Consider the following 12,150-nt stretch of genomic DNA (forward strand, 5'->3'; position numbering starts at 1 on the left):
CTTGGATGTTTTGTTTTGATATGTTTGCATATATTGACCGTGTAAAAACATACACAATATATAATTTATTTTGTTATATATATGCAGTACAGGTCAAAAGGTTGGACACACTTTCTCCTCATTCAATGGGTTTTCTTTATTTTCATGACTATTCACATTGTAGATTGTCACTGAAGGCATCAAAACTATGAATGAACACATGTGGAGTTATGTACTTAACAAAAAAAAAAAGGTGAAATAACTGAAAACATGTTTTATATTGTAGTTTCTTCAAAATAGCCACCCTTTAATCTGATTACTGCTTTGCACACTCTTGGCATTCTCTGGATGACCTTTAAAGGCCTACTGAAATTTTTTTTTTTTTTTAGTTAAACGGGAATAGCAGATCCATTCTATGTGTCATACTTGATCATTTTGCGATATTGCCATATTTTTGCTGAAAGGATTTAGTAGAGAAAATCGACGATAAAGTTCGCAACTTTTGCTCGCTGATAAAAAAAGCCTTGCCTGTACCGGAAGTATCGTGACGTCACAGGAGCTAGTATTCCTCACAATTCCCCATTGTTTACAATGGAGCGAGAGATTCGGAGCGACAAAGCGACGATTACCCCATTAATTTGAGCGAGGATGAAAGATTCGTAGATGAGGAACGTTACAGTGAAGGACTAGAGAGGCAGTGATGGACGTATCTTTTTTCGCTCTGACCGTAACTTAGGTACAAGCTGGCTCATTGGATTCCACACTCTCTCCTTTTTCTATTGTGGATCACAGATTTGTATTTTAAACCACCTCGGATACTATATCCTCTTGAAAATGAGAGTCGAGCACGCGAAATGGACATTTAAAGTGACTTTTATCCCCACGACAATACATCGGTGACACACTTAGCTACTGAGCTAACGTGATAGCATCGTTCTCAAATGAAGATAGAAACAAAAGAAATAAACCCCTGACTGGAAGGATAGACAGAAGATCAACAATACTATTAAACCATGTACATGTAACTACACAGTTAAAAATTCTCAGCCTGGTAAGGCTTAACAATGCTGTTGCTAACGACGCTAAGGCTAATTTAGCAACTTAGCAACCGGACCTCACAGAACTATGATAAAAACATTAGCGCTCCACCTACGCCAGCCAGCCCTCATCTTCCCATCAACAGCCGTGCTCACCTGCGTTCCAGCGATCGACGGCGCGACGAAGGACTTCATCCGTGGGTTTGGCGGCAAGCATCGGCTAGGCGTCTGCTAGTCCTTGTTGTGTTGCTGTAAGTATTGTACTTAGCCGCTAATACACCGATCGATCCCACCAACAACGTTCTTCTTTGCAGCCTCCATTGTTCATTAAACAAATTGCAAAAGATTCACCAACACAGATGTCCAGAATACTGTGGAATTTTGTCGAAGAAAACAAGAGGTTTTTGTATCGGGTCGATGGGGTACAACCACTTCCATGGATTTTGTGACGTCACGCGCATAAATCATATCCAAAGGAGTTTTTCAACCGGAAATGTGGCGGGAATTTTAAAATTGCACTTTATAAGTTAACCCGGCCGTATTGGCATGTGTTTCAATGTTAAGAATTCATCATTGATATATAAACTATCAGACTGCGTGGTCGGTAGTAGTGGGTTTCAGTAGGCCTTTAAGTGGTAGTCACCTGAAAGGGTTTTCACTTCACGGTGTCATAGTTTTGATGCCTTCAGGGACAATCTACGATGTAAATAGTCATGAAAATTAAAAAAATGAAAGCCCTTTCAGGCGACTACTTCTTGAAGCTCATCGAGAGAATGCCAAGAGTGTGCAAAAAAGTATATATATATATATATATATATATTCCCTGCTCGTCAGGGGATTTTAAGGGAAACCTGCGAAACAGGCTTGTAGGGATGATATAGCCTCTGTGTTTTTTCCTGACCTAACGTATATTCCGCTTTAAACCTTGACTATATATATATATATATACAGTACAGGCCAAATGCCCAAAGTTTGGACACACCTTCTCATTTCAATGCATTTTCTTTATTGTCATGACTATTTACATTGTAGATTGTCACTGAAAGCATCAAAACTATGACACCTGTGAAGTGAAAACCCTCCCATGTGACTACATCTTGAAGCTCATCGAGAGAATCCCAAGAGTGTGCAAAAAAGTAATCAGAGCAAAGGGTGGCTATTTTGAAGAAACTAGAATATAAAACAAGTTTTCAGTAATTTCACCTTTTTTTGTTAAGTACGTAACTCCACATGTGTTCATTCATAGTTTTGATGCCTTCAGTGACAAACTACAATGTAAATAGTCATGAAAATCAAGAAAACACATTGAATGAAAAGGTGTGTCCAAACTTTTGGCCTGTACTGTATTTTTTTTTTTTTCTAACAAGTTTCTCAAGGGTTTAAGAGGTTAATGCACAGAATGTATTCAAGTATGAAGACCCATGAGCTACATAAAAACACAACAAAGTAGTTGTGTACTCATGAAAAACACACATGAGTCGTGTCTCTTTTGAGAAAGTACTCTTAATTTCAACTCAATCCATCCATCTATTTTCTGCTGCTCATTCCTCCCGGGGTCGCAGGGAATGCTGGAGCCTATCCCAGCTGCACTCAGGTGGAAGGTGGGGTACACCCTGCGCAAGTCACAACTTCATCGTAGGGCCAACACAGATAGACAACCATCCACACACATGTACAAAATACACCTGTCACACAAACACTCTTCATTCAAACCTCTACACCAGGGTTCCCCAAACTTTTTGACACTGGGGCCGAATTGGGTTAAAAAAAATTGGCTGGGGGCCGGGCCTTATGTATGTATGTATATATATATATATGTATATATACATTCAGAGCGCGATGATGTCCCGTTATCGATGGGAAAATGCATTTTTAGACAATATGATTTACCTGAGCGACTAGGAGACACCGAGAGTAACTAGCGGTAGAAAATGGATTAGAAAGGACAGATTTAAAAAAATAATAAAAAATTTAAAAAAACATTAATTTATTTTTTTAAACTTCCAAAATCCGGCCCGCAGGAAGTCCCAAGTTAATTTTTATTTCATTTGTTTTTATTTTTCTTATTATATTTTTTTTAAATCTGTCCTTTGTAATCCATTTTCTACCGCTTGTTACTCTCGGTGTCTCCTAAAATGCATTTTTAGACAAAATGATTTGCCTTAGCGGCTAGGACACCGAGAGTAAAAAGCGGTAGAAAATTGATAAAAAAGGACATATTTTTAAAAATAATAATAAAAAATATTATTTTTATTTTTATTTTTATTTTTTATGTTTTACTTTTTAAAGCTTGGGACTTCCCGCGGGCCGGATTTTGGATGCTGGCGGGCCGTATCAGGTATATATACTGTACATTTGTAACCAGATTTTTCAGTACAGAAGCTTTGGTTTGCTATAGAGCCGTACCGATAGACACACAGTGTTTATGGCGCTACACGTCTACTCAGCAAATAAATACAGTGCAGTCTTTGGTTAGTGCCAAGGACAAGCCAGAGCTTGAAAACCATCAAAAACTTGGGACTTCCCTGCTCTACACCATCATGGGCAAGACCAAAAAGCAGTCAAATATGTCCCAATTGTAGACCTGCACAAGACTAGAATGGACTACAAGTTTGACAATCAACACTTCAATGAGTACGTCACACAAAACCACAAGGAGAATGCGATGTGGTCACATGACAGCAAAATGGAGGTGTTTGTCATCAAGTGTACTTGAAATGTTGAATATGAATCCAACCACAACATCACCATGAATTGATTAAAGTGGACCCACAAGTTGAAAAACGTATTCGGGTGTTACCATTTAGTGGTCAATTGTACGGAATATGTACTGTATTGTGCAATCTACTAATAAAAGTTTCAATCAAAACCACTGACAAACTTTTTGAGTATCACAAGTACTACCACTACAAGAAAATACAAGTGCAAGAAACCACAATACACTACAGAAATGTCCTACCACTGTGTTTGGCAACAGTACTTTCTACACCATGTACAAGTGATGTTTTGTATAAGGATCAAGTAAGTATTCAGTCCTCCTGTATGACTTTAATTTGTATTACTTCTCAAGGAATCAGGATGGTGTTTCGATCGAGGGATGAATAAAATAATGGCGGCAGGATGACGGAAAAGTCAAAAGCTTTTATGTGGAGGAAAGCTCGGCGGTCTCTTACCGAGTTCACTTGTGTTGTCTCCACTCTGAGAGACGTGTCCCCCACTGGACGGGCCCGGGGTCCCTACCGAGGGTGTCGAGTGGGCGTCGTCCAAGTCTCTCCAGGATGCTGGGTTCTGAGAGGTCAGGGAAAGGTCCACACACCGGGGGACAGGAGATAAGGAAATGGAGCAAAGAAGGGAGGAAGGACAGGGAAATAGATGAGAAAGGTCCAGTAAGAGGTCCAGTAAGAGGTCCATTATGCACTTTTACAAAGGCTGCAAACGGTGATTAGCATTGCGAGTTAAACAGAAAAGATTACCATCCTGCCTGTGGTGGACCTGAAAAGTATTACTACTGCAGTATATTTGTCGCTGTACTGCATGTGAAGCCAACAACACCCGGAATCTCTCTGTGAGCGCTCCAGTCGGCGACCTCGTATTTATGGGGAAGCTGGGCCGGACCGGGCACTCAGACTACCATAAGCCCCGGAGCAAACAGCAAAGCTGCCTCTTCAGCCTCTTTGCGTCAGCTGTTTGCCTGATGGTGATCAGATGAAGAGCTCGGCAGATGACAACAAGAAGCAGCGGGACAATAGCGCAGTGTGAACGAGGCCTCTCACCGATGCCCCCTTTTCTTAGCGGGGCAGAAAAGAATGAAAAGTCTTCTGTAAACACGGCTCCTTCAAGAAACGCCATGTGTTTGCACGTTTATCAAGCTAATGAAGGTCTTACATCCCATCTGTTCAAAGCAAACATAAAAGCGGCACAGTAAACTGTATGTTGTTTATATGTAGCATTTAGTTGGACTGAGCCTTTTAAAAGCACAACCCTTGGAAAACTTCAACCAGCACCTCGATGAAGAGGAATAGCAAGGAAGACGTTTTTGTCTGCACTGCTTAGTAATAATAATAATAATGGATTGGATTTGTAGCTCTTTTCTAGACATGCAAAGTGCTTCTAAGAGAACTGAGAACCCATCATGCATTCACTCCACATTCACACATATATGGTGGTGAGCTACATGTGAGGCCACAGTAGCCCTGGGGGAGACTGACGGAAACACTCATTCACATTTATACACCTGGATGAAGACCACCTACGATCCTCTGCTTGACCACACAGGTCACCCAGGATGCATTGCAAAAACTGAAATCTAAGTAACATTAAATATCATTAAATACCTCAAATAAGGGTGATATTTGCTTGTTTTATGTCTGATAAGATCATTCTTCTCACTAACACTTTATGTTAGTGTTTTACTTGTTTTAAGGGTTTTGGTCCTAAATTATCTCAGTAAGATATTACAGCTTGTTGCTGAGATTTTATGACCTATATTGAGTAAAACATGCTTGAAACTGAAACATCAATTCTTGCAAAGCTGTGTCATCAACACTCACAAGTATAAAACTACTTTTTAAAAGTAATAATTTCTTATTTCAAGCATGAAAAACAAAATCATGACTTTGACACAATTGTGTCTCATATTAAAAAGGATAACAGCCAAATGGACTTTGCTGTTTTATTTTCAATGAAACAATAGAAAATATGTACTCATATAGTAGTACAGTTGTTATTAGTGAGAATATACTTATTTTAAGGTATTTTTGGGTTCATTGGGGTTAGCATATTTTACTTGCTTTGGAAAGTCTTGGCATGCCAAATGTTCTTGTTCTATTGGCGGATAATTTTGCTTAGTTTAAATAAAATACCCCTCATTTTTGTATTTTTTTTTCTTGTTTTTTAACACTGACTTTTTGCAGTGTGTAGGTTCGGACTAGTGTTGTCCCGATACCAATATTTTGGTACCGGTAACAGTACCAAAATGTATTTCGGTATTTTTCGATACTTTTCTAAATAAAGCGGACCACTAAAAATGGCATTATTGGCTTTATTTTAACAAAAAATCTTAGGGTACATTAAACATATGTTTCTTATTGCAAGTTTGTCCTTAAATGAAATAGGGAACATACCAGACAACTTTTCTTTTAGTAGTAAGTAAGCAAACAAAGGCTCCTAATTAGTCTGCTGATGTGTGCAGTAACATATTGTGTCATTTATCATTCTATTATTTTGTAAAAATGATTAAGGACAAGTAGTAGAAAATGAATTATTAATCTACTTGTTCATTTACTGTTAATATCTGCTTACTTTCGTTCTATCTACACTTTTGTTAAAATGTAATAATCACTTATTCTTCTGTTGTTTGTTACTTTACATTAGTTTTGGATGATACTACAAATTTGGGTATCAATCCGATACCAAGTCATTACAGGATCATACATTGGTCATATTCAAAGTCCTCATGTGTCCAGGGACATATTTCCTGAGTTTATAAACATAATATGAATTTTAAAAAAACGAAAGAAGATGTTGTGATGATAAAAAAATATCAACATAATCATAGTAGTATCGACTAGATATGCTCTTGTACTTGGTATCATTACAGTGGATGTCAGGTGTAGATCCACCAATGGCGTTTGTTTACATTGTGACGCCAGTGAGCTACGGTGTGTAGTGAAGCATGTTTAGCTATTCCTCGTCCTGCAGGGATGATACTTGTAAGAAACTTACTTTATTTGTCGCCATGGAGGCGAGGATTAGTGATTTAGAAGTAGCTAAACCACTGCCGACTGCGGATGGACTTTAGCCGCAAGCTAGCTAGCCATGTCTTAAAGCACCTCTTCCTGAGGACGTTTCAGTGTTCTAACTTCACCTTTATCTTTAGTTTTTAGGCCAAAATGCGTCCCTTCTCCCTTTTCTGTCTACACACTGTGTCTGCTTGTAAGTATTATGTGATTGTGCGCTGCCGAACATGCTCCTCTGCTCGTAAACCAGCAATGACATGACGTGACGACGATAGAGGTGCGCAGTGGTGGAGGACCGGTACTTTTTACAGGCGGTATAGTACCGAATATGATTCATTAGTATCGCGGTACTATGCTAATACCGGTATACCATGTATGGTGTTCTGCTGACCTCGACTGCGGATGTTGTGGATCGGTGGAGGGAATACTTCGAAGACCTCCTTAATCCCACCAACACGTCTTCCATGAGGAATCAGTTCCTGGGGAATCTGTGGTGGGCTCTCCTATTTCTGAGGTAGTTAAAAAGCTCCTCGGTAGCAAGGCCCCGGGGGTGGATGAGATCCGCCCGGAGTTCCTTAAGGCTCTGGATGCTGTGGGGCTGTCTTGGTTGACAAGACTCTGCAACATCGCGTGGACATCGGGGGCGGTACCTCTGGATTGTCAGACTGGGGTGGTGGTTCTTCTCTTTCAGAAGGGGAACCGGAGGGTGTGTTCCAACTATCGTGGGATCACACTCCTCAGCCTTCCCGGTGAGGTCTTTTTAGATGTACTGGAGAGGAGGCTACGCTGGATAGTCAAACCTCGGATTCAGGAGGAACAGTGCGGTTTTCGTCCTGGTCCTGGAACTGTGGACCAGCTCTATACTCTCGGCAGGGTCCTTGAGGGTGCATGGGAGTTTGCCCAACCAGTCTATGCCTAATATTAGACACAGCGTTTTTGCTTACTGTGTGTAGAATTTTTTAAGTGTGGAAAAATTTAAAATTTAGTGTGTAAGCAAGTGGAACAAACTGTACAGGATGTCACTCAACTGTGATTTGTTTGCAGGCAGTTTGACTAGAGGTAGGTGGATGTAACCGTAGCATTACCATCATTCATAAGGCCTGCGTCCACACCAGGAAGGCACCAGAATAGTCCTCATGGTTTCCCCGCGTTCTTTATTTCCATCCATCCATTTTCTACCGCTTATTCCCTTTGGGGTCGCAGGGGGCGCTGGAGCCTATCCCAGCTACAATTGGGCTTGTGCCACTAAATTCTATGTTCCCTTGTTTGTTTGCTACTAGCATTGTGCCAAGTCTGGCTTTTGTGTAGTCCGTGTTTTATTTCCAAACCATTTGAGTTCAAAACTTAAATCCAAACATTTGCATGAAACCAGAGACGGCAATTTGTGCATGAAAGCAGATCTGAAATGCTGGAAAATAAGGAATTTGGGTAAAGTGGGGAGACACTTGGGATTATGATCCATCCATCCATTTTCTACCCCTGCACCACTAATGGTACGCATGCTCTATCTCGTGTAGGGTTGTACCGCCATAGTAGAGTACCGCGAATACTAATGAATCATATTCGATACTATACCACCTCTAAAAAGTACCGGTATTATCCAAAACTAATGTAAAGCATCCAAACAACAGAAGAATACCGGTAAGTGATTATTACATTTTAACAGAAGTGTAGCTAGATTATGTTTAAAGAGAAAGTAAGCAGATATTAACAGTAAATGAACAAGTAGATTAATAATTAATTTTCTACCACTTGTTCTTAATAATTTTCACAAAATAATAGAATTATAAATGACACTATTTTATTTAAGGACAAACCTGCAATAAGAAACATGTGTTTAATGTACCATAAGATTTTTTTGTTCAAATAAAGCCAATAATTACATTTTTTGTGGTCCCCTTTATCTAGAAAAGTATCGAAAAGTATCAAAATACATTTTGGTACCGGTACCAAAATATTGGTATCGGGACAACACTAATAATAAATGATAAATGGGTTATACTTGTATAGCGCTTTTCTACCTTCAAGGTACTCAAAGCGCTTTGACAGTATTTCCACATTCACACACACATTCACACACTGATGGCGGGAGCTGCCATGCAAGGCGCTAACCAGCACCAATCAGGAGCAAGGGTGAAATGTCTTGCCCAAGGACACAACGGACATGACTAGGATGGTAGAAGGTGGGGATTGAACCCCAGTAACCAGCAACCCTCCGATTGCTGGCACGGCCACTCTACCAACTTCGCCACGCCAAAAATATGAAATATACTTGTTGAATAAAACCTCTGCCTGGTTTCTAATGAATACTTAGGCCTACTACGCTACTGTACATCAATGTTGGTCAATATGGTGGTAGTTGGAAAGCCAAGTGTTTTCAGAGGTGGTTTGAGAATCTCTGGCTTAATGTAAGTTGTCAAATGATGAAAAAATTAATTAAAATTAAGAATTTTGGTGAAGATTACAATCATTATTATAATAATTGTATATGTTTTAAACGGCACTGGAGTACATCTGATATATTTATAAAATATATATTACAGATAGACTTGCATGTTGCATCTTTGCAACTGAAAACAGGTGCCAGCTCTTGAGAGTGTGAAGAGTGTGCGTGTGTGTGTGTGTGTGTGTGTGTGTGTGTGTGTGTGTGTGTGTGTGTGTGTGTGTGTGTGTGTGTGTGTGTGTGTGTGTGTGTGTGTGTGTGTGTGTGTGTGTGTGTGTGTGTGTGTGTGTGTGCGTGTGTGTGTGTGTGCGTGTGTGTGTCTGATCTAACCATATTAATAATTTTCACCATCAGTGCCAAAGGTAGGGTCAACAACATAAACATGAGTACATGAAAGCATATTCTCCGAACCTTTTGATGATATTACGGGCCGTAGATGGTGAAATCCCTAAATTCCTTGCAATAGCTCGTTGAGAAATGTTGTTCTTAAACTGTTTGACAATTTGCTCACGCATTTGTTCACAAAGTGGTGACCCTCGCCCCATCCTTGTTTGTGAATGACTGAGCATTTCATGGAAGCTGCTTTTATACCCAATCATGGCACCCACCTGTTCCCAATTAGCCTGTTCACCTGCGGGATGTTCCAAATAAGTGTTTGATGAGCATTCCTCAACTTTCTCAGTCTTTTTTAGCACTTGTGCCAGCTTTTTTGAAACATGTTGCAGGCATCAAATTCCAAATGAGCTAATATTTGCAAAAAATAACTAAGTTTCTCAGTTCGAAAGTTAAATATCTTGTCTTTGCAGTTTATTCAATTTAATATAAGTTGGAAAAGATTTTCAAATCATTGTATTCTGTTTTTATTTACCATTTACACAACGTGCCAACTTCACTGGTTTTGGGGTTTGTACTATTCTTCCCATGCTTGCGTTGTAAAATTCATGATCAAAAGTGTTCTACATGTGTAATGTTTCTCACAGCGTGACTTATGAATATTGGAAAAACTCACATGATCTCCAAGGTTGGTAGAGGATCCCGACAGGTCGTCAAAGTCCGACTTGCAAACGTCTCGCTCCTCGATGACCAGGTCGATGGGCATTTTGCCCTTCAGGCAGCTGATGTAGCGATGGCAAAAGTTATCACAGAGCTCGTGGACCTGCAATACACAAAACGATACACAACTTTATCATCACTTATTTTGTCACGCCCACGTCTTTAGAAAAAATGCATGATTTTGCAACTTCTGGAAAGACCAGACATAGTTAGTGCGTCGGTGAGAGTATTGGTCTTGAGGTCATCGTCTTCCTCATCCAAGCATGCCTTGACTAACTTTGCTGCGTCGTCATTTTTAGGACCTTTGCCAAATTTCCCCCACAAATACATCGCTAAAATACTACTTTTTTTGTCTTTAAAATACATCAAAATGATACTGACCTTCTCTAACTCCAGTAGATGAAAGCGTAGCACTTGGATGGCTTGAATCATCTGAAAGACATCAGAGAGCAATCAACAATGGCGACAACTCTTTAAAACATGAATTTTTTGTTTGTATTCATAAAATAAATATCTTATAATATATCTCATAGTTATTTCATTATGTTTTACAATACCAAACAGGCTACCCAAAGCCAGTTTCGAACAACATGGGGCATCCTTAAAAGCACTATTAAAAATGGCACTAAGAGGGATTACCCCCAATACTTCTCAGACGGAAACGTATATAATGACAACATGAAGGAAGTAGTTGAAAGCTTCAATAATTACTTTGTAAATATTGGACCAAAACTGGAGTAAAGGATTCCAACTCAATGTTCTTCAGGAAAGTGAAACAAGAGGAAAGATGGTTTGACAAAAACAGACTATCTTTGAATCTCAGTAAAACTAAAATAACGCTATTTGGTAACAGTAGAAGAGAAAGTCAAACACAAATACAAATAGACGGAATAGAAATTGAAAGAGTAAATTAAACCAAATTTCTAGGTATAATGATTGATGATAAAATGAACTGGAAATCTCATATAAAAAATATACAACATAAATTAGCAAGAAACACGTCAATAATGAATAAAGCTAAGCATGCATTGGACCAAAAATCACTTCATATTCTCTACTGCTCACTAGTGTTACCATATCTGAGCTACTGTGCAGAAATATGGGGAAATACAAAAGTACACTTCATTCATTATCGGTGTTACAAAAAAGATCAATTAGAATAATATACAATGTTGGATATAGAGAACATACAAACCCTTTATTAATTGAATCAAAAATACTGAAATTCCACGACATAGTGAATTTGCAAACAGCTAAAATTATACACAAAGCAAACTATAACCTGCTACCCAAGAATATACAACAATTCTTCTCAACAAAAGAGGATAAATAAAATGTAATTTTAAACATTTGTATGCTCATACAACACTTAAGACATTCAGTATATCAGCATGTGGAATTAAATTATGGAATGGATTAAGCAAAGAAATCAAACAATGCACCAAAATGATTCAATTCAAGAAACTCTTCAAACTTAAAGTGTTTACAAAGTACAAAGAAGAAGAACCATGATAAACATTCTGAATTTATTCCATCCATCCATTTATTTTCTGGATAATCTTATTTATCTCACCATAGGAAATATAACGTACTTCACAAATTATTATTTATCTATTTATTTATTTTTAATGTTATTACTTATGGAGTATATTGTGAATACATTGAGAACAGGCAGTGAATAAAAGTGTTAGCAACTGCTATGTAAAGGAAAAAGGGTAGGATTAAATAAACTCTGCTTCTTCCTACTCCTTTTCGAACATGTTGAATAGAGAAACTGGAAATTGTGATGTATCATGTTGTATGCACACTTCTGACACTTGAAAAAATGTTTAAAGGACAAAAAATAAAGGTAAAAACTCACCAAGTTATCCAATTCTGGGTTTGACGAAAATAAAGGCTT

At 38.7% G+C, this 12,150-nt stretch overlaps 1 protein-coding gene across 3 annotated transcripts in view; it reads right to left on the minus strand.

Annotated features, from left to right (window-relative positions):
* The window catches only part of LOC133648407 (homeobox protein Meis2-like), a 100,805-nt gene that overhangs the window by 85,622 nt on the left and 3,033 nt on the right, over positions 1-12,150 (minus strand). For all 3 annotated transcript variants that reach the window (XM_062044461.1, XM_062044460.1, XM_062044462.1), the window contains 4 exons: positions 12,112-12,150; positions 10,632-10,682; positions 10,207-10,353; positions 4,190-4,304 (listed from right to left, as the gene is read on the minus strand). The exon at positions 12,112-12,150 is cut by the window's right edge and continues 12 nt beyond it. In XM_062044461.1, coding sequence (XP_061900445.1) covers positions 4,190-4,304; positions 10,207-10,353; positions 10,632-10,682; positions 12,112-12,150 — 352 coding nt within the window. The remainder of the gene's footprint in view (positions 1-4,189; positions 4,305-10,206; positions 10,354-10,631; positions 10,683-12,111) is intronic.

The sequence above is a fragment of the Entelurus aequoreus genome, linkage group LG04, assembly GCF_033978785.1.
Source record: "Entelurus aequoreus isolate RoL-2023_Sb linkage group LG04, RoL_Eaeq_v1.1, whole genome shotgun sequence".
Classification (NCBI taxonomy): domain Eukaryota; kingdom Metazoa; phylum Chordata; class Actinopteri; order Syngnathiformes; family Syngnathidae; genus Entelurus; species Entelurus aequoreus.